At 43.3% G+C, this 23,129-nt stretch overlaps 1 protein-coding gene across 9 annotated transcripts in view; it reads right to left on the bottom strand.

Moving 5' to 3' along the window:
* Window positions 1-23,129, bottom strand: part of SMARCD3 (SWI/SNF related, matrix associated, actin dependent regulator of chromatin, subfamily d, member 3) — a 120,308-nt gene that overhangs the window by 45,526 nt on the left and 51,653 nt on the right. For 7 of the 9 annotated variants that reach the window (XM_052810047.1, XM_052810031.1, XM_052810024.1 and 4 more), the window contains 2 exons: window positions 17,094-17,311; window positions 13,918-13,960 (listed from right to left, as the gene is read on the bottom strand). In XM_052810047.1, coding sequence (XP_052666007.1) covers window positions 13,918-13,960; window positions 17,094-17,302 — 252 coding nt within the window. In that variant the 5' untranslated portion in view covers window positions 17,303-17,311. Of the gene's footprint in view, window positions 1-13,917; window positions 13,961-17,093; window positions 17,312-19,974; window positions 20,704-23,129 lie in introns of those variants that run through there. The other 2 variants (XM_052810064.1, XM_052810072.1) reach the window with 2 other exon arrangements.

The following is a 23,129-nucleotide window of genomic DNA, read 5'->3' as shown; positions in this document are numbered from 1 at the left end:
CTCACTCATACTGTAAGATTTTGAATTGAGTTGTCATTGATAACACATCAGATGACTTGAAGAAATCCAATAGTATCAAGACAGTTTCTGTTATCAAAGAATCCTGTGATCTCCTCAGAAAAAGGCAGGCTTGTTGAACAAGATTTAATTTTTACAAAGCTGCACGTGGCTCTATGAAGCATTGAAGTGCTCAGAGGTCTTCACTCCAGCAGAGGCACAAGGATCCCCTCAAATAATGTAAAACTTGACACAGAGATCAAGAGAAGCCCAGGCAGGGAACAAAAAGATCCTTCCTCATCTAGAGAGCAGGAAAACCTTCCAGAGGGGAAGAGAGATTCCCCAACTCTGAATTTATATTTTGCTGTCTGCCTGTCACCAAGAAAAGGAGGGGCTGTGAGTGACCCTAACTGTCACTAACTGGCGGCTGTCAAGCAGAGAGGAGAACATCAGGAAAATTTTGTTTAATCAACAGAAGTGCATTCTCCCCTCCTTCTCTGCACCTGTAGCAGAGAGTAATCTCACCCAGCAATCCTTAGTGCAGAGGGGAATCCCCAGTCTTCACTTCCCAACCCTCAAAAAATCATGTTCTAATTCAAAAACTTTTTCCCTCTCTTTTTACTTAGACATCCCATTAACTCCTAGTCCTATCCCTCACTTAGTCCCAACTCCATCATAACCACCATCATTCTAATAATGCAATTGTGGTGGGGAAGGGTGCATTTCCAAATTTATTTAGAATCTTTATTCTGGCTATCTCATTACCAAATAAATATTAGGAAAGGAAAGACAGTGCCACGAGGGAAAACTTATCTGTTTATAGTCACAGAGTTAAGGGAAGAATACCAAAGAGTTAAGCTGTATTTTGATTTAAAGCAGAGAAGAATCGTGGAACCAGGACAGATACACCTGTTAACATGCAGCTAAAAGATACAAGCAAGATTTAGAGAGATTTACTCTGATTTCCCTACAATGTTTTAAGCAGAATGTCATGAATATTTCCCAGTTATGAAATACAGAGTCATGGACATTTAAATCTAAGCTAAACTCTCTCAAGTACACCAAAGGAACAACTCTGCTTCGGTCTCCAAGGCTATAGAGAAAGATACACATTATGTCAAAACTGATCTAATATGTTCATTCCAAGCTAACTACTGCTGTGGCTGAAGAGTACTAAAAAGCATCATGTGAATTCCAAATTTATTCTTCTAAGTATCAAGAGACCTAGCAGTATCACTTCTGCAAGAAAATTATGTCACATCCATTCCTTAAAGATGTCAGAAATAATGGAAAAAAATAAAGGAAAACAGGTATTTTAGACTTTCAAGTGGTCCTTAGGGATATAATCCTTCACAAGAACTTTTTGAGGAATTCACAGGGACACACAGATAAAAAGCAAATACTGGCCATGTGTTGCCCAAGAAAGCTGAAAAAAAGCAGTAAGATAAAAGATTCGGTTTTCATCACAGCCAAGTGATATACCTTCAACAACTTTGACTTGGCAATGATCCAGAAGAGGAAAAAAGAGACATAAATGCATTAAAAGGTGTAAAATTTTTAGTTAATCATGACCTGAAAAGACTGTAAGACACTTCAGAAAAGACTTTTTCTGAGTTTGCTGACTGAGCTGCATGGTGGGAGATGAGTTGCAATACTGAACAGACACAATGGAATGCACAATAACCCAAGCAATTTATGTGTACTGGTGGGTACTAATGAGACCATGGCTACTGATGAAAGTGACCGAAAGTGTGGATAAGTTAATGAAGTCATCTGCATGAGGAGCAACAAACAGACAAAGATGCAATGTATAAAGAAGAGGAATGGTTCTGGGGCTTTTCTAATTTAACCTGAATGTAAGGAACAGAATCTACAAGTGACACAGGATGGGGAAATCAGAAATAAAGAAGAGGACAGGGATATGGATCCATAACATGGTGAGCTAGGAGAAAGAAAATGAAACAAATTATTAAAGGTATTTGTACAATCAAAAACCCTAGAAGCAAAGAATGTAGGACATAGCTACAGCATGGGGACTCTCACTTCTTCCCAAGGAAATCTTAAAAGGATTTAGGAAATGGTAGGGGAGGAAACAATAGCCCAGAACAACCCTGTAGCCTAACAGGCCAGTGCAGTTTTTAAATACATGAGCAGGAAGACGTGGGGCGAGACTAAGGATTTTACAATTATTGCCATGCTTGGCAATATCATAATCACTAAAAGAACACCACAGTCACAAGTGAAGAAATCTACTGACTAACTCAAGAAAATTCTGAGAAAAGCTATTGAGATGACTAGCAGACAGGAGAACATTCTCTATAATACAAGTTTCCATGAAGCCAATTAATTTAACTTCACTTATGAGTTTATGTCTATCTACACAAAAAGAAAAAAAATTTCTCTGCCTATCAAAGTGACAACACAATGAACTTGAAATTGTTTTAACTTCAGATTAGAAATAAGAGGAAAATCCTTAGGAGTAAGTATAGCCAAACACTGAAAAATTGTGACAATGACTGCAGGGAATATTTCAACATTAGTAATTTTAAATACATATGCTCTTACTTACAAGTAAATCCTCAGGCCTGTCCTGTAGAACTTAAACAAAAACAAAACAAAGTAGCAGTAAATTCTCATGATAAGGTCAGACTTCAGATTGTCTAGGTGTATGACGCTAAAAATAAATTAGTACTTTTTTCTTCTCCCAGATCAAATATGTGCTCTTTCTTTTCAAAGTCTTCCATAAGAAGGCTTGCCACACTCTAGTAAAATTAAATAGAACTCTCAATACAACTATTAGGAGTTGATACACTAGTATGCAGACCATAAAGAACAGACAGAATACTGATAGGAAATGACAGAAAAAAATCAGTGTAAGTGATGGAAAACCTGAGCTTAAGCTGGAGATAGAAGTTTTCTTGAGTTGTACTCATTGCCACTGACACATCCAAGATCAGAGACAGAAGAAGAAACAGATGTGAGATTTTCCATTTCTGCAAAAAACAAAGCCATCTCCCACACTCTTTAACACTACTCGAACAGACTGCAAAACATAGGTCTCCAATATCTCCTATTGCAAACAGGTTAGCTCTTGATTCCTCTCTTTTGAAAAAAAATTATAGTAATCATTTCTGCAACTTCTGCCATCAGAAAACACAGGATCAAGGAAGTGCATTTTTGGCATAGAGAGTTTTCTAAAGGGAGTTTTTGCGTTTTCATTAGCATCCCTAGGTGAAGTGTGGACACCATCAAACCTAGGAAGTCTATCTCTGTCAGCCTCATTGACCTCCAGTATGACTGTATGTATAAAATCTTTCCTGCTGACAGTGTATAACCCATTCTGCCATAAACTTAACATTGTAGGATACTGAATTCTGAAAGAAATTGAGTCTCCAAGTGGAGCCCTGACAGGAGTACTGCTGGCTACAAAAAACTTGATATGCGCCTCAGCCTTCCCTGGCCTCCATAAGCCTTTCGTGTTGAGGCAGTCAGTACTTCTTTGCTAGTCAAGGCATATCAGAAGCATCTACCACAGTTCCTTCCAACAGAAGACAAAACCGAAGTCACCCGCATCCTGGGAACAATCCGTTTGAACTTCTGGGGTTATGCTGATGAACAGTCCTCAAACACACAAAGGATTCACTGAATATCTGGCAAAACCATGATTTGGGTAGACGGCTGTTTAAGCCTCAGTAATCACAAAATAATTTGGATCAGAAGGACCTTTGGAAGTCATGCAGACCAACCGTTGCACAAAACAGGTTCAAATTACAGCAGGTTGCTCAGGACCTTGTCCAGTCGGGTTCTGACTACCTCCAGCCAAGGATGGACATCCCACAGCATCTTTTGGCAGCCTGTTCCAACGTTTTGGTAACCATCATGTTTTGGTTGTTTTTTTTTTTTTAAAAAGTTCCTTATACTGAGTCAACTGCCCACGTTGCAGTGAGTTTGTTGCCTCTCATCTTGTTGTTGTGCACCTCCAAGAGGAGGCTGGCTCTGTCTTCTCTTCACCACCCCATATGGCAGTTGCACTCACCAACAGGATCTCCCTTTCCCCTTCTCTTCTCAAGGCTGGACAAACCCAGCTCTTGCAGCTTCTCTTGGCAGGCATGCGCTCCAGCCCCCAGACATCCTGGCGGTCCTCTGCAGGCCTCACTCCAGGATGTCACGTCTTTGTGGTCCTGTGCCCAGAAGTCCAGACGCAGTTTCACAAGCGTGGCATAGCAAGGAATAGCCTCTTTCCTTGACTTGATGGCAACGCTTACGCTAATACAGACCATTTTGCAGTTGACTTTTGTCCCGGCTGGCTTACCTCACAGACTCATTCTCCACTTGTTGTCCATGAGGACCCCCAGCTCCTCTCCTGCAAAACTGCTTTCTACCCAGTTGATGCCCACCCGTGCCACTGCATGGTATCGTTCTATCCCAGGAGTAGAACTTGGTCTTTGCCTTTGTTGATGCTGAGCTGCCGTCCTGTTCCTGCAGCCTGTCAAGGTCCCTCTGAGCAGCCATGCTCCCCTGACTCTGACGTAGGCTCAGGGACCTGGGAGGCCTGAGGACAGGACTTACCAGGAGTAACGGAGGCAAAGACAACACTTGAGTGCCACGGCCTTCTCCATGGCTTTTGACATGAGCGGCAGAACCAGACCCAGACCCGGGTTTTCCTTAGTCTTCCTTCTGCTGCTGATACGCTTTGCAGAAGGCTTTCTTGTTGCCCATCACGTCCATTGCTAGGTTCAGTTCCAGCTGAGCTTTGACTTCCCCAATTTCATGCCTGCATGCTCGGGCACCATTGTGCTGTTCCTGCTGGGTAGACCATCCCTGCTTACACCTCCGTGCACTCCCTCTTTGCATCTGAGGCCAGGCAGGAATTCCCTGCTTAACCCTGCTGGCCTCCTGCCAGGCCTGCTCAACTTTCTGCACATCGGTCTGATCATTCCCCTTTGCTTTGAAGAGGCTGTCCTTGAAGTTCAGCCAGCTTCCCTGAGCCCCTTTGTCCTCCAGGGATCCCCACTGTCCCATAAAATCCTTCTGGGCAGATCCCTGAACAAGCCAAAACCTGCTCTCCTGAAGTCCAGGTCTTGCTCGCTTCTCTCGGGATTGCAAACTCTGCCATCTCATGGTTGCTGCAGCCAGGGCTGCCCTTAACCTTCACATCCCCAACCAGCTCTTCGTTCTTTGTGAGTAACAGGTCCAACAGAGCACCTCCCCTTGTTGGCTTGTTGATCACCTGTGTCAAGAAATGGTCGTTAATCCGACCCAGGAGTCTCCTGTAGTGCTCGTGCCCAGTGCTCCTGCCCTCAAAGCGGATGTCAGGCTGGTTACAGTTCCCCCATGAGTATGAGGGCCTGCAACCACGGTGCTTCCTCCAGATGTCGAAGAAAGGCTTTGTCTCCTTCTTGATCAGGCAGATTGTCTGTAGCAGACAGCCACCATGCTGTCACCTGCATAACTTAATCTTAGTTTAAACTAAAGTCAGTTATAAAAAAAAAAAAAGATACAGAAAAGCGTGCCCTTCAGATTGATGTTTCTTTCCAGGTGAAAGTTGGTTTTCTTTAAACATCCCAGAAAAAAAATAATAAATAGAATTTCAAATAGGAAATAACAACTGGAGCTGCATTCTTCACTACCTGAGCAGGACAAATAAAACTGTTTCAGCAATTTGCTTTTAAAAAAAAAAAATCATCAGACACTAATAAATAGAGATTTGGCAACTTCCTTAGAATTAGGCTAGCCTGTAATTTTCATCTTTGAGAGAGGTAACAAAAGCCAAGACCTCTTGCTCCCCCAAGTCTGACAAGCTCAATTAGATCCTGAGCCAATTTTTTACTACCTAGAGCAGACACACACAACCTAGACACTTCAAAAATATTGTTGAGAAGCCAGCTTTTTTACATTACAAGTGACAATGACTGAAGTATGATTTACCAGATACTGGACAGTTTCCCTGCTAAGAAACTTTAGCCTATAGCTTATTGACAAAAGTGTCTCTACCGTTGAGGCTTCTATGGTGGTTAAAGAAGGATAGCTAAGGGCTGACACTCCTTAGAAATTGTAACTCAGTGCCACCTTGAGAGTCTTGATACCTAAGAGAGAGCATTTCAGGGAGGATTTCTGACTGGCTACCACAGAGCCAATAACACAGTCCAGTAACATGGTAAAAACAATTAAAGACTGTGTCATTCTGAATTTCATGGCCACATGCGGATACCATTCAAAAATGCAAAGATCCTGCAACGCTACAAGCAACAGTTAAGCAAGTCTTTCACCCGCCACTCATGGTAATCAGTTATGAGCACAGACTAACGTGGGCAGATAGAAGCAATACATATATGCGCCTAAGCTCTACACTGTTTATATTTGAATGTTTAATTACATAAAAGAAGGCTATAGATCACATCTATGAATTAGGATTATGAGGAGTCCTTATGAGTTACTCTCGAAGTTCTAGTAAAAGCAATTCAATAGCTCCTCTGTGTTCAGTGGCCAGGCAGCATCTATGACCCAGCCAAACCCCTGAGGCATACAGTCCAAAGAAACAACTGGACAGGTGACCACAGCATCAATCAGCATGGAAAAGCATCAAGTCTAGAGCAGGGAGTCTGATGGCATATGAAGGTAACATTTCTGGAGACTTCTGTTGGAGATGTTCTATGGAACAGCAGCTGGATCACAAGTACCAGCTTGAAGGGATGTTGGGAGGTCTCTAGTCCAACCTCCTGCTCAAAGCAGGGTCTATGAGGAGGTTATGTTGGGGTCTGAAAACTTCCAAGGGTGGAGATCCCACAACCTCTCTGAGTTCCAATGCTTGACTGTCCTGTTGTGAAAAGGTTTCTTCTTACATATAGCCAGATCCTCTCCTGTTTCAACTTATGCTCACTAGCTCTCATTCTCCTGCCATGCTCCACTGGAAAGCCTGGCTCCATCTACTTGACCATCCTCTCTTAGGAGCTGGCAAGCTGCTGTTAGGTCACCTCAGAGCCATCTTTCCTCCAGGCTGAACAAGGCCCGTTCTCTCAGTCTCTCCGCACGTGCTGATCCAGCCCTCTGACCAACCTAATGACCTTCTGCTGAACTCAGTCCAGTTTGCCAATGTTTTTCTTGGATTGGGGGTCCCAAAACTAGACACAGTGCTCTAGCTGTGAGCTAATGAGTACTGAGCAAAGAGGTGTAATCAAGTCCCTCAATCTCTTGGCTGTGCTCCTGGTTCATACAGCCCAGGACGCTGTTAGTCATCTTCGCTGCCAGGGCACACTTCTCGCTCACACTCAGCTCACTGTCCACCAGGGCCTCCAGGGCCTTTCCAGCAGTGCTGGTCCCCAGCCAGGCAGCCCCAGCAAGAGCTTACTGCCCCCCACTTTCCCAAGGAAGAACTTTGCATTTGACCTTGTTGAATTTCATAAAGTTCCTGTTGGCTCATTCCTCCAGCCTGTCCAGCTCCCCCTAAATGGCAGCCTGTCCACAAGCATATTGACTGGTTCCCCCCACCCTGCCCCGTGATTTGGTGTCATCTGCAAATTTTATAAGCAAGCACTCCACTGCCTCCTCCAGGTCATTGATAAAGATGCTAAACTGAACAGCTGCCAGGATAGATCCCTGCAGTACTCTGCTTGTCACTGTCTTCCTGGTAGAGTGCAACCTATTAGCCACTACCCTCTAAGCCCAATCATCCAACCAGATGGTTGTCCACCCATCTAGACCAAAATGTCCCAACTTGGATACAAGACTATTATGGGAGACAGTGTTGAAAACTTTGCTAAAGCCAAGGTAAATTATATCCACTGCTATCTCTTGCTCACAGATCCAGTCATTTTATCAGGGGAGGCAATCAGGTTGAACAGGCATGATTTACCTTTGGTAAATCCATGCTCACTGTTTCCTATTACCTTCTTCTCCTTCACATGTCCAGAAATGTGTTTCAAAAATTTGCTCCACGATTTTCCCAGGGACCAAAGTGAGGACGATTGGCTGCAGTTCCCTGGATTGTTCTTTTGGCCTTTTCTAGTCATCGGGAACCTGCCCCGATTTCCACATTTCAAAGGTGATAGAGAGTGTCCTTGCAAGGACATTGGCCAGTTCCCTCAGCACTCTCAGATGCAGCCTGTTGGGTACCATGGAGTTCTACAGGTCGAGTTTTCTCAGGTAATCCCTGGCTCAATGCCTGTCCAGTGCTGGCTGTTCCTCTTGAATGTGTTCACAAGGTATGGGAGACATCGTTAGTGCAGACTGAGACAAAGAAAGCTTTGAGTACTTCAGACTTATCTGTCTCTGTCATCACTGTATCACCCAGCCCACTCAGCATCATACATTTTCCTTAGTTAGCCTTTTATTACTAGTCTAACAGTAGAAGCTTTTCTTGTTGCTCTTGACGTCTCTTGGAAATCTCAGCTCCAGCTGAGCTTTGATTTTCCTGATACAATTCCCTATATGCCCAGGCAACATTTCTAAATTCCTCTTTTGTAGCCTGTCCCTGCTTCCACCTCTTGTACACTGCCTTTTGATGTTGGGACCTCCACTGTGAGTTCCCTGCTTAGTTAAGCTGGGCCCCTCATAAATCTGCTCATTTTCCTGCATATCAAGACAGACTGCTCTTGTGCTTGGAGGGTCCTTAAAGACCTGCCAGCTTCCCTAAGCCACTTTGCACTTCAGAGCCGTTTCCCATGGGATCACATCTACTAGTTTCCTGAATAAGCCAAACTCTGCGTGTCTGAAGTCTGGAGTCTGTACTTCGCTACTCTCCTTCCTCACTCCCTTCAAGATCCTTCCCCTGTACTCAGCACTGGTGAGGCTGCACCTCGAGTACTGTGTTCAGTTTTGGGCCCCTCACTGCAGGAAAGACATTGAGGTGCTGGAGCGTGTCCAGAGAAGGGCAACCAAGTTGGTGAGGGGCCTGGAGCACAAGTCTTATGAGGAGCGGCTGAGGGAACTGGGGTTGTTTTGTCTGGAGAAAAGGAGGCTGAGGGGAGACCTTATCGCTCTCTACGACTACCTGAAAGGAGGTTGTAGTGAGGTGGGTGCTGGCCTCTTCTATCAAGTAACTAGTGATAGGACGAGAGGAAATGGCCTCACATTGTGGCAGGGGTGGTTTAGGTTGGATATTAGGAAAAATTTCTTTACTGAAAGGGTTGTCAGGTATTGGAACAGGCTGCCCAGGGAAGGGGTTGAGTCACCATCCCTGGAGGTATTCAAAAAGCACGTAGACAAAGCACTTCAGAACATGGTTTAGTGGGCATGGTTGATGGTTGGACTTGATGATCTTGAAGGTCTTTTCCAACCTAAATGATTCTATGATTCTATCTTGAACTTCATTATTTCACAGCTGCTACATCCAAGGCTGCCAATGATTATCACATCTCTAACCATTTCTTTCTTATGAGTCAATAGCACATCCAGCTGTTCCTCACCTCTGGTTGGCTCAGATGGAGAAAGAGATGGACAACAGCGATGCAGTGACCAAACAACAACAGGACAGCTATTATGGTATGGGATCTGTGCAAAGAATCCGGCAGCCGGAGTTGACTGAATATTTTTATAAAGGAGAATGAAGTAGGGAGGGTGAAAAGGAGAGGACAGCTGTACAAAAACCTATCAGCACAGCTAGACAAAAAGTCCTGATGGGTATTTGGGGCCCAGTGAGAAGAACAGTAGCCAATACTAAGAGACAAGCATCCCATTGAAGGAGAAGCAGTTTGCTGTTTCAAAGTTGCACTCCACTCAGCAAGTTAAATGAGGAAAAGCAGAGACACACACAGCTATGGAGTCAGAGTGATTTTCAGCTGAGATTTTTGCATCAGAATGGGTAGGCAAGGAAGCTGAAGAAACAGAACAGTGAATCACAGTCACGGTGCCTGGGAAAAAATGTAATGACTCAGAACTAAGAGAAAAGACACTGACCAGAAGTAAAGAGGAGACAAGGCCTGGAGAAAGATGAGGCGCAATCTGATGTGCAGTCATGTTTCTCTACAGACCGTTTGTGGCCTGAGGTTGAAATTGAAGCACACCTGCTCGACTTGGGTCACAAAGGCCACATCAGCTCCAGAGATCTAGGTCCCCAGCTATGAATGAAGACACCTATGAACTTTTCTGAAACTGAATGAGAGTTGTGGTGACCTGAGAACAAGGATCCAGAGGTAAGAAAAATGGGGTGAGGTATAGCCTGCTGCACAGAACTGGAGTTAATGTTGAATACACTATAAAAAAATGCTAAGCCTTGTTACATTACAGTGTGTCAGCCTGGGCTTAACCAAGTCTATCTTTTCATTAAAGCTGCATTTTAGACAAAAGATATGCAGTAGATCCAATAAACTTGCATTTAAGTAACATACAGTCATAAAGGGAACCACTACTTAAGACTGAAAAATGGGTATTAGAACAAGAACAATATGTGGTAAAGAACTGGCATAGTAAAGAAGTATTAAGCAGGAAGTACCTCATGGACCATTTTTGAAACTGATTTTATTGAGATATTTTCATTAATAGCTCCAGCACAAAAAAGAGAAGTACGCTAACAAAACTTAATAACGACAAATTTGGGTGGTACTGTCAATACAAGGCAGAAGACAGTACAGAGAATGTAAGGAAGCTGAGAATCGTATAATAGAAATGGGATGAAATACACAATTACAAAGCACAGGATCAAGTTCCTCAGAGTCTATATCCATAATTCCTGCTGGGAAAGGGAATTCATCAGTTGCAAACAATAGAAAGCAGAAAAAGTTGTGAGTATTAGTCAATCACAGAATGACCATATGCTGTATCAATGTGATGAGGCCATAAAAGATAAGATGTCATCCCAATTTGCATCACTAGCGATTGCCAGTAGAGGTAAAAATCCATTAGTGGCATTCAAGTACTGGTGATACTGGTAACCTGAATACTATGTATAGTTCTGGTCTCCTAAAAAGGTAGATTTAAAGAGGTTGGAAAGAGGTGAATTTAACCTGGAATAGAAATAATGAAGGAGTGTGAGCATTAGAATTGTGCGGAGCCCCTCTTACTTGGCAAACTAAAAGCGCTTGCCTTGCCGAGCCTAGCAAAAAAGAAAAAAAAGCTGCTGGATCTAAAGTATCTCAGAAGTAAGGAACCTAACTAGTCTTGAGGCAGTAATTGTGTCACAGCTTCCATGACAGAGGGAACCAGACTGGATGTGCCAGGAGGTCCCATGCAGTTCCATAATACTATCTTCCCACATGTAATAGGTTGCTAGGTCGAACTTTCTCATATGATTATACCCATGCAAAATCAAATCCTTCTCAAATAGCTGTACTGTAGCAGCTGAGCAACCCCGTCCAACTAGCAATATGCTCCAGCGCTATAGCACAGGCTTGATCAGAGAGCCTGGAAGCCCAACAGCAGGTTATCTGTGCCAACTGCCTGACTCGCTATCACAGCAACTAACACTGAGAACCCACCTCCTTTTCCACTATTACTTACATAAGACGGTTTTCCAGAGTAAAATGTATTTAGTAGCTTCCCCTCTCCCCTTCACAGCTCCCAGGAAACACAAGCAAGAGCCTGCAAAAAGTCTGTGGGTAACAGATGCTGATTGGCTGGAAAATACTCCAGAAGTAGCTCCAGAAAGTTGGAAGTTTTACCCTGTGTTTCATGTGCATTCCACAGCCACCAGTGCAAGTCTTCCACTTGACAGGACACCGATGCACACAGCATTTTCCCATCCCATGAATGGTAAGCGTAAGGAGGTTCTGATACGCTGACTCCAGCCTAATGGACTGCAGCTTTGTTGCACTGATAAAAACTCCATTGCAGACAGAACTCTAGCCATTTATATTGCCTTATCACTCTATCAGTTAAAATTATTGGCTGCCAGCAACAAAGACACTGAAAGGCAAGAAGACTTGGTGACAGCATGGTTCTGAAAGGTGCTAGCATCTGTATAGGTTTTTGACATACTTTAATAAGGCTCTACCTATTTGTCTTGGTTTTGGCTGGGATGGAGTTAATTTTCTTTCTAGTAGCTGGTATAGTGTTATGTTTTGGATTTAGTATGAGAAGAATGTTGATAACACACCGATGTTTTCAGTAGTTGCTAAGTAGTGCTTATACTAAGGATTTTTCAGCTTCTCATGCCCAGCCAGCAAGAAGGCTGAAGGGGCACAAGGAGTTGGGAGGGGACACAGCCAGGGCAGCTGACCCCAACTGGCCAAAGGGGTATTCCATACCATGTGATGTCATGCCCAGTATATAAACTGGGGGGAGTTGGCCTGCGTGGGGGGGATCGCTGCTCAGGAACTAACTGGGCATGAGTTGGCGAGTGGTGAGCAACTGCATTGTGCATCACTTGTTTTGTATATTCCAATTCTTTTATTATTGTTATTGTCATATTATTATTTTTGTTGTTGTTGTTGTTATTTTCTTCCTTTCTGTTCTACTAAACCGTTCTTATCTCAGCCCATGAGTTCTACCTTTTTTTTCCCGATTCTCTCCCCCATCCCACTGGGTGGGGGGGAAGTGAGTGAGTGGCTGCATGGTGCTTAGTTGCTGGCTAGGGTTAAACCATGACACTATTAAAGAGTTTTCATGGATTTGATAAACAGAGGCACAAGTCTTCTGTTGCCAAAAAAGTTTGGTTACCTCTCTTCTGAGACCTTTTTATCTTACAAAGGCATCAGACAAAAAAAAAAAAAAAAAGGGTGCCTTAAAAAGGACATATATATTGAAAGTGATAGCCTCGCTACACAGGATGTATAATTGTCTGTGAAAACAATTTGTGTGGGAAAGACAGAACTGACAGCACAAGAAACACAGGTTTCGTTCTAAGAAAGTACGGACTCTAAGCAGAGCAGGAATGAGGCTTTAACACAAACACCATGGAGGCTGCAAGTAGTTCAAAGGTCTAGATTTGATGGTAGCTTAGTCCTTTCAAGACCACAACGTGAGAGAACTAATGGCTAACCTACGAGAGGCTGTGCTTTCAGAGGGTAGCAGGAATTACAAGAAAAGAAGTGATAATATGACATCAGGAGTACCAAAGTGGGTTTACCTCCTCAGGTGGCTGGCACTAGGTACCTCCGGAATGCCAAGAGAAACTGGAGGCTGCCAGCAAGTTTGGGTTTACAATAGCAGCGGAGAGGTAGACTCGAAAAGGACATGGAGATCTGCACACCTGTCAAAGGGATTCTGAGCCCAGAAAAAGCACCAGAAGCCAAAGAAACTGGGACTAGGATGTGACAAGGGTGTGTGTTTTGAAGACTAAGGAAGCTTTCCTTTTGGGACCAAGTAGGTTTCGGGGGAACTGTACTGAAGAGGTCACAGGAAAGGAAAAGTCTGGGAATAATGAAAGAGAAGGGGAGCAGAGAGAAATTCCAATGTTTAAAAAGGAAGTAGAAGATTGAAGCATTGAGGATCAAGCATAGGCAGACACCAAAAGCTAGACATATCCCCAGGGATAAGAGAATTAATAACTCTCCAGACAATGCAGGCTCCTTGAAGTCTGTTGTTTACATGGGTCCACTTCAGTCCTACTAGGACACAACCACGAAAATTAGAACCTGGCAGCTCTACTGGGCCAGAGAGACCTGAGAATGATCCCATCTCCTACAGGCACAGCTGCGCTCTGAACCAGCTTTTGGCCAGCCTCAAAAATTGATCAAAAACATCCTTAAGACCCAGAGGGCCCCAGCGTCAAGTCGTGTACTTCGCAGCCCAGCACCACTGTCCATCCAGCAAGTGGCAGTGCTGGCTCGGCTAATCCAGTGCACGAGGATGACACAGGCCAGGCTGTACTCCACACTCCCAGCCCCCAGCCCCAGCCCCAGCCTTGCTCTCTAGACTTTCACCCACTGCCTACTTACTTTTTAATTAGATTTTTAAACAAAAAGTGAAAGTATTTTCTAAAATCCCTCTAATTACACTAAGATGCTAAACTGATTGTGAAGGGAATAGGAAATGAAAGCGACTCACCCTCTGAGGGAGAATTTTGTCAGCCATCTTCCTCCTCTTGGCACTGTACATTTTTTAAAGAAAAAAACACGTTACCATGGTGACAGATCTAGGAGTAACGAGGCCACCTGCTAAATTATCCTGACATCTCCACATGCTGGTGCACAGCTGTGCATGCATCAGCAAAAGGGTCTCACCCATGCCCAGGACCTAGGACCCCTTCTCTCAGCAGCCTGGGGAGGTAGTTAGCTAAGAACAAATCAGGGCTGTCTGTTATGCATCTTGGAAAGAAGTGTGCAAGTTCTTTGATCACAGCATCTTCTACAGTGCAGGGCGGCTATGTATGCAAGTGCATGTGCACATGCCGTCTACAGATACAGAAAAAGGATGTAGGAGGACAGTGCGCACGTGTGGAAGTGTGCACAGATACACCTATGCATATGCACATGTAAGTAGTTGAGTGCCTGTAAACAGAATGTGAACTTGTTCAAACAGATGACATGCATTCATTCATTCGTGCCCAAAACTGAGTGCTGATGAAAACACACATATATATGTGTATTTCATATGATGTAGGAAAACACACATATACACACACCTTTCCCTAGGTATATACACTTGTTTTATTGTAACAATTTGCATGAGTGATATACAAAGGTATGTGGGCTTACGTTTCCGTATTTGTTCATCTTTATGAACGCACATGTGGGAAGATATGTGTGCCTGCAGTGTATATACATAATGTGTCCACACCCATGCATAAGCACATTTATATATCTATGCTTTTAAAAACATACTCGTGTTTGCGTACGTACACACAAATGTATATGTGCCGAAGAAATGGTACTGTCAGGAAGATTGCCAAATACATTGTCTTTTGAATTCTTCAGATTCTAAGAACCGTTTGTGCCCACCAAACCTGTCACCTAGCTTTCTCTAACAGGGCCAAGAGGGAATTCAGGCCTTATCCTTCACCTCTATAATTTGTGAGGCCTTTATCTTAAGCAGGAGATGAATCACTCCATCTGTGACAGACAAATGGGAGAAAGCGAACCGCCTGCTGCCGCTCTGCCATGTCACAAGGATGCCCCTCCTTACTGTTTTCATACAGGAAGTCTGTCAGCAGCCATGTCCACATAAAAGCTGTTTCCACACACATCGATGTGGCATACTCCCTTCCTACATTTGCTAATAATAAGCCTGGCCTGAAATACCGGATTCTTAGATTCTTCCCCATCCCCATATAAACCAAGCCTGAGGAACTCTTTGTGCCCGGAGGTGCAAACTACACCCTTCCTCGGGGTCAGAAAATTCATCTACACAGTCACACCCAACTTCATAGGTGAGCAACGTCCCTTTGTAAAACTGCAGGAATAATAGGACTGGAACGTTACATGGTGTGAATCTCCAACACCTTCCACAGCTCACAAAATCGAATCTGCACTGAAACACTTCACAGAATCTGGAAGTAATGCCTGAGCAAGTTCCACCCTCCCAAAGGGAAATGGGATATGCATGCACCTGCAACAACCCCAAAGGCTTGCAATTAAAAAGCAAGTAACAAACAAACCAAAAACCCCCAACAACTTGGGTCTCAACTAGTTCTCCAAAAGTCTATTACAGAAATGAGATTTCTGTCTCCACCAAACCTGCCAAGAAAGGACGACTACACCTTCTTGGCCCATTTGTGCAATAAAACATAGGACTCAATTACTCCCAGAATTGGACCCAAGGTGCCTGAAAGTTTGCCCCAAAAAACAGGAAAATTTCAATGGGAAACGACAGGGAGGTGGAAATGAACGAGGGGAAAACGTTCAACATGTTATCTGGAGGGAAGGCATGGCAGAAGAAACAGAGAAACTTTCCTGAGTACCTCAGAAGCACTGGTGTGAGCTGAGGTTACTGCTGGGTTCCAAACTAGAAGCACTGAAGTTAAGAACTGGGGAAGGGGAACTGCTTCCTTCTGTGAGTTAGGCCATCAACTTTTAGAAACTACTCTTCTTTAATGATCCCTGGAAACTAGTTAGTGACTAAAGTTTACCTTAATTATCCAGCAGTGGCAATTTTTCAGGTTATATCCACCCTGTATATTTGAAGGCTAGGCATTACTTTGTGCAGTTTCCTGGAGTACCTCCTGGGACGTGCTGTGGAATGTGCATTTCGGCTAGTGCTGGGCAAGGCCTCCAAGATGCACATGCATCTCTTGTGCTCACATGCTGCACTCGCACGCATTCCTTCTGTATTCAATCTTATTCAATCGTAATATGTTAATACTCTCAGGATTGGTGTCCTTTCCAGATGCATCACAGATATAAGCATTCCCAAGTCTGGCTTGCTGATCCAAGGCATATAACCTGGACAGAGCAGGGCTCCTGAAGCACTGAGCTTAGAGAGTCATGTTCTACCTACAGCTAGATTCGATGACACCACCAGAACACTGTCTGAATCTATATATACACCTATAATGATTCTGCAAAAGGCAGACCACCTAGATGACTGCACCCTACATATTTATCAGGAACTGGCTCACGCATGGAACTCAAGACTGCTGAGGTCTAATAAGTTGCAAAAAGAAATTGGCAAACTGTTACTTAAGAGAGAATGCATTCAGCATTGTACAAAGTGAGCATATATTAAAAAGTTCCTTTAAAAAGATCCCTCTAATTCTATGGAATTATCTCCTTTGCATCTCTCTCTACTTTATATGTAGGAATGCCTGTGACAATTGCAAGTTTTATGACCACTCTCCTGAATGACCATAGTACAAGTATTCACATGACCAACCAAACATTTTTTCCACTTGTCTCATTTACAAACCATTTTGTTAGCCAGTCAGAAATCAGAGGAACTATACAGAACAGATAACAAATAATACAATAATTGTACTATATTAGAAGAGAACTGTTCATTAACTTTAAAGGCTAAATATAACGGCCAGATTTATAGCCCGATAAACCTGCGAGGTGAAAGCATTATAACTGCAAAACCAGACATTAGTGAAGGTCAGTTTGTTCAAGACCATTCACAAACAAAGTAAAGAGTAAAATTTACCAATGTTTTTCCTGCTTTAAGAAACTGACTATATATAAATATTCTAGTCTGCCTCATTCGAACTTAAAAGGTCTTACCTATTGCTAAAAGGTATCATTTTTTCTTCCTCAAATTGTCCTCCCATGTTTTCTTTCCAGAACACTCACCTCCTAGTTCGGTTCTGAGTAGCTTGCTGCTGCTGTTGCACTTGCTGCTGCACTTGCTGTTGCTGGACCTGCTGTGGTGCAGTGCGTTTTCTTGTTGTTTCCATCACAGTCTGAGGCATCCCAGGTCGCACTGAGGGGCTTCCAACGTATGGGGGACCTGGGGGACCCATGGGAGCCCCCTGATGGGGCATTCGAGCTCCTGATGGCATCCCAGGTCGCTAGAGAAGAAGCGAAACAGAAAGAAGAGCCAGTTTGGTCCCCATTTCTTCAGCTGCAAAGACATTTGTACATTATCAGACACTAGCACCAGCAACTTCCCCATTTTGACCATCCTGATAAGCACTAAGCAGCAACACAGAGCACATGAGCTCTGGACTGGTATTTCCTGGACATTGTAAAGAGGCATTCAGTGTTTAAGTAGAGAGGAAACAGGGATGAAAAATACTAGGCTTGGGAAAACACTCAGTGGTCAGTAACATATCCAGGCCAGCTTACAGCAGAAAGCTCTACCTTCAGACCGAAGAAAAAGCTCCATGGCAGCTACACGCAGTCCAAACTGGTGCAGTTCACATGCTAATCAAAACTACAAGCAAGCTCACATTTACAGTGCCTCAGATTTTGCACTGACTACCAGGCTGCTTTGATCAGTAGGGAGACTGTAACAAGCAAAGGTGAACCATGAAAACACTATGATAAAACATTTTCCATTAAAAGCCCTCTCCTTCACCTACACCGGAGAGCAGTGTAAGTTCACAAAGTGACAAGAATCCTTTAAGAAAAGGTCATGTCTCTGATCAAGCCTCTTAAAAAAAAAAAAAAAAAAAGGGGGAATGTGGTCATTTGTCAGCAGCCCCTGTAGGCATTCTAAAGTCCTGACATTTATGTTGACTTCAGAGTGCTCTGAAGAAACACTTTTGGGTCAAATCACAAGCTTAATGCTGTACAATACACACAGTAAACTCTATTCTAAATCCTGAAAGTTTATAATCGTCAAGGAAAAACACCAGTAAAATAATCACCACCTGTAAAATGCAATTTAAAACAGAGAGAAGAGCTTAGTTTCATTCTAAGAATTATCAAGATGTTTATTATATGTCTGCGTATATGTGAAAATTCAGACAAATACACACACACTCCATAGGCATTTAAGCCAGTATGTGAATAAGAATAATCATACACAAAAGCCTTTTGAAAGTCAAGTCCCTCTACAAAGTCTTTTAAGGAAACCAAGAAGCAATGGCTTCCATTATGGATAAATAATTGGTTGAAGAATAGAAATGAGGTAAAAGTAATTGGTTCTGAAAATAAAAAGAAGGCACATGCAGAGTTTTGCTGGGACTCAGGCTTTTCAGCATATTCATAAGCAACCTGGGGAAAAAAAAGTGGGGGGAGGGGAAGAGAGAGAAGAAGCAAGGAAGTGAAAAAGTTTGTTGGTAACACTAAGTTATTCAAGCTGGCAAGGATGAAGGCCAGCTTCAGAGAACTGCAGAGGGACTTTATGAGACAGAATGAACACTTAAAAGGAAGATGAAAATGGATTTCAATACATATTGAAGTGAATTACACAGGAAAAAACAATCCAATCATCACATACAAAACAATGAGCTCTGAGTTGACTGTTGCCCAACAGAAGCAAGATCTTTGAGCTCAAACAGTCACTTCCGGGCGGGGGGGGGGGGTGTGGAATCAGTTCACTGCCTACTAGAGGTCAAAAAAAGCCATTAACCAAAAGAAATGACAAGGAAGGGAACAGAGAACATCACTGTGCCACTGTCCATGGTTTGCCCACATGTTGAATGCTGTGTGCAGTTCTGGTTCCTGCAGTTCAGTAATGGTAGAGTAGATCTGAAAAAAGTACAAAGAATGGCACGAAAATGATTAAGATACGGAACTGCATCCACATAAGTAAAAGTAAATATACTATGATTTTCCATCTGGAAGGAGGTGATCCAAGGTAATCTAAGGGGGCATTTGCTAGATGGAGCTCTGCAAAATCATGAGTGGCCTGGAGAGGGCAGTTGGGGATTGACTGTTCACTGCCCCTTCCAGAATAATAAACTATGGCCATCAGAGGAGCCTAGGAGGAGTCAGGCTCACAGACAACCAAAAGAGGGTAGTTTGCCACACAGCGGGTAGTCGGCCTGCGGAACCCGTTTCCAAAGGGGTGCTAACAACATGGAAAACATATTTGGCTCAGAAACTTCTCTGAGTTATCAACAGTTAAAGACTGAGAAAGTACTTGGGAGAAGTACACTAGTGGTCTCCAAAGTGAGGCGCGTGCACCCCAGAGGGTATGCAAGACAGTCCATTGGGGGGTGGGAAGAAAATGGGTTTTGCACTGTTAATAAAATAAAATAAATATTTAAAAAATAGTTTATTTCATCTTTATCTCATCTTTTTATAATTTCTGAACATATAATTATGATAGATATTATAATAATATATAATTCTAAATATAATTTGGACCTGCATCTCCAAATTAACCACCCATATCCACTGTAGTCCCCAAAGCCCCCAGCTCAGTACCCTCCCTGATCATCACAAGTCTTAGATATTCCTTGCGCTTGTATGCATGAAGGAAAACAGGAGAAAGAAAGAAGGGGAATGAATGATCAGCAAAGAACCAAAGGCTATAATTGGTACGGACAGAGAAGGAAGGCTGAGGTAGGAGAGAGACCAGCACAGAAGCCAAGCAGGTGAACTCAGCAAGTATTCACGTAGGAAACCGATTGTGGGCATGGCCACTGAGCAGAGAAGCAGCAGGAGGCAGCAAACAGGCAAAACTGAGGCTTTGTGCAGAGCTGGAAGCATCTTCTCCCATAAACACGGAGCTATGAAAACTGCTGGAACAGAGCAGCTCTCTCCGTTCCCACGTACTCACCCCCACCCTCTGACCCAGGCAGAGTCAGCAGAAACAAATGGCCCAGAAAATGCTTCTCACTTGAGCTTGTATTTAAGATCTCTCTGTTGTCTGTCAGTCTACACATTGTGGCTTTCTTCCAGCAAAGAGCAGACCATTGGGCCTGCTGTTGCCTGTCAATCAGCCGGGGACATTTGACAGTCATTCAGAAGAGACAAGATCCTGAGCACAGCCATCTCATATTCATCCCTCCTGAAGACTGTCTGGCCACAAGGATCAGACTGCAGGACCACTTTTCTGCTTCTATAAAGGATACTTTAAGGCCTGGAGAACAAGCTCAGCAAGCCAAATCTACTCCCGATCTAAGTCTGACATCTTTGAACTTCCTTCAGTTCCCTTTGTTAAGTATCAAAATAGAGAAACGTAGAGAAAGGGCAAAACTGAGAAAAAGGAGACAGCTCTAGCAAAAGCATATTCAATCTCACCCCTTGCCTGCCTCATTCCTTCCCCTCCCTTCTCATGTTCCTATCTCCAGTATCACCCGTAGATAAAATATTACTCACTACGCAACTGCCATCTCCCTGCTGCAAGCCCACCAGACTCCCAATATACAGAAATGCTTTCTCTATCTAAACTTTTCTAAAAGAACACACAAGCAGTACCTTACCTTATCTAAAAGCTTACTTTGCTCTCAAACACGTCTGCAAGACAGTGACAGACAATACATCGAATTTTTCACAATACTGACATAAAAAAGTCTTGACACTAAAGAGTCTTACAATACCATTATGTCTTTTGAAAGAGATCTTGAAGATGCATCTGTCTACGGGTTAGGATCTGTCTCTCCCCTCTTCCTCAGAGGGATGGAATCTGTCCCAAACAAGTATCATCCATGGTGAAGGCTGCAGTGCAAAACAGCACTGACACATCCTCCTTCCTGGGAAATCATCTACCCTAGACCCCTCTACCCAACCCAACTCTGTTCTTTCCCACAGACCTATCCCCTTTTTTCCACCATTGATTCCCTATACATGTTTTACTCTGCACTACTTCAAACACTTTACTGGACAGAGGGCAAAACCACTGTGGGCTACAGAAAATGAGAGAGAACACAGTACATCCCCAGCAGAAGGGACCACTCTCACAGCTCTGAGAAGATGAAGAAAAGAGTACAGTAGAGCTGCCTGCAGAGCAGCTAGGCAAGGCCAAACAGTCCAGCAGACAGACAAAGGCACACAACCAATATTTCATGCATGCATACCGGTCCCTAAGAATTCTGCCGATTGCCTGCATTCCTGTACTCAGTCCGTCACTGCCCTGGCTACACCCTTCCAAAGCTGAGCATACCGTCAGTGCAGCAAGCATACCACCTCCCCAACAACTGCTGTCAAGTCCCTGTCACTACCTTCCACTGCCCAGTTTCCCAAGCCACATGTTTGGCTTTTCTACTTTCTTCCCTGCCTGAACCTCTGGTCACATCAGAGGACTGCCTCTTTTCTCTTCCTCTTTGTCATTCTTCAAGCAAACTTCTCCTGTCTGATGACAGAAATGAGACAACATTGGAGTGGTGCTTTTCTATGTGTTTCTACTGCAGAGTCTTTTCTCAAGGGACATCAACATCGTAGTAGCCAAAATGCTGAAGCAGGAAAAAGGAAGGTTCCTGTCTGGACATACCAGATAGAGGAAAATAACCTGGAGAACTGATGGGTAAAAGAAAGCGTCAAGAAAAGAAAAGCAAAAACACCTACAAGGCCCTCAGAAAGGGACTGAACAGAGAGCAGGGAGTCACTACAATGCACTATAGCACTGAGCTGCACCTACAGCAATTTCCTGTTCTGAAAGACAGACTCTATCCATCTTGGCACCATGCAGGAGGACTCTGATGGCATGCAGTCAACATCCACAGCCTTCTTTTTAACAGACAAACTGACAGATTTTGAGAAGAATGACAACAATTACCAATATACAAACAGCATTTTTTTTAAACTAAAAATAGAACCTACCTTGGCTAGACAACACATTGTGTCAAGGCATTACAGTAGGTACTGATTTCTATAAGGCAAAAACATAAGCAAGAGGAGATGCCAGATGCTGTCTGGAGATAAGAACGGGTCACTAGAAGTATCTGGAACAGTTAAGAAATTTAGACTACACTGATATTGTCTGATGGCAAGAGGTTTCTGACTGCACAAACAGTTTCCCAGTTGAATGTGCCATTTCAAAATGGAGTCTTAGAAGCACAAGAAAAAGTTGTAGATGGCTTCTCTCCTCTCCTGTAACTAACTACAGATGTTATGTCATAGGAGTTCCTTTTCTTTAATGTCTATGAATCTTTTAGAGATTTAGTAAGCAGAAACACCACTATTGCAATTCTTCCTGCTTGTCTGCCATATTCACCTTCCCCCATTTCCCCAAAGCTCTCACATCCTAGAATCAAGGTCCAAGTGTTCCAGGTTCCACCCATTTTTAAATAATGTTCATGACAATCCAAAAATCTTTAACTTAGTAAACATCACATTTACAGAACTGTGAACTGTAACTTGAGACAAAGTTAAGTGACCACCTTTCTATTGCATGCACGTCCACTCACAGCTCCGAGTAATCAGACACCAAACATCAAACCAAGCACTTGGATACAACCAAGGAAAAAAAAAAACAAACTGGAATTGAAACTAACAAACCCTATATACCATACTTGAGTTCCGTCAGCTTGCTTGTTTTAATAGATCTGATCACATCCACTACTGTGATATAAGGTATGGAATGGATTTTGTGTGAAGAACTACCAGAATGTGCCTCTTGACTCTGTAAAAAGGATGGCTTTGGGAGGGGAGAGGTAACAACAGAGCTCTGCAACATCATGACTAGCATGGCGAGAGAAGAGGCTGATCAACAGCTCACTGTCTCTTCCCTTACAAGAATTAGACAACAGCTAGCAGCTGGCAGGATCAGGTACTTCTTTATGTAAGATAAGCTGCAAAAATTCCTTACACAAAACACTGTGAATGCTAAAAGTTTATATGGGTTCAGGAAGACATCAGTGGACTAACCTACATAAATAAAATCCACATAGAGGTACTAAACGTAGGGGGCAGCTTTGGGTCCGAAAGCTCCAGAGCTACAAAGCGCAGAGTATTTGGAAGACGCATCACTAGGTTTTTGCCTTGTTCCTGTAC

Source organism: Harpia harpyja, chromosome 1 (genome assembly GCF_026419915.1).
Source record: "Harpia harpyja isolate bHarHar1 chromosome 1, bHarHar1 primary haplotype, whole genome shotgun sequence".
Taxonomy (NCBI): Eukaryota; Metazoa; Chordata; class Aves; order Accipitriformes; family Accipitridae; genus Harpia; species Harpia harpyja.
Note: the sequence above shows the minus strand (reverse complement) of the source record. Positions and strands in the feature narration are given on the sequence as shown.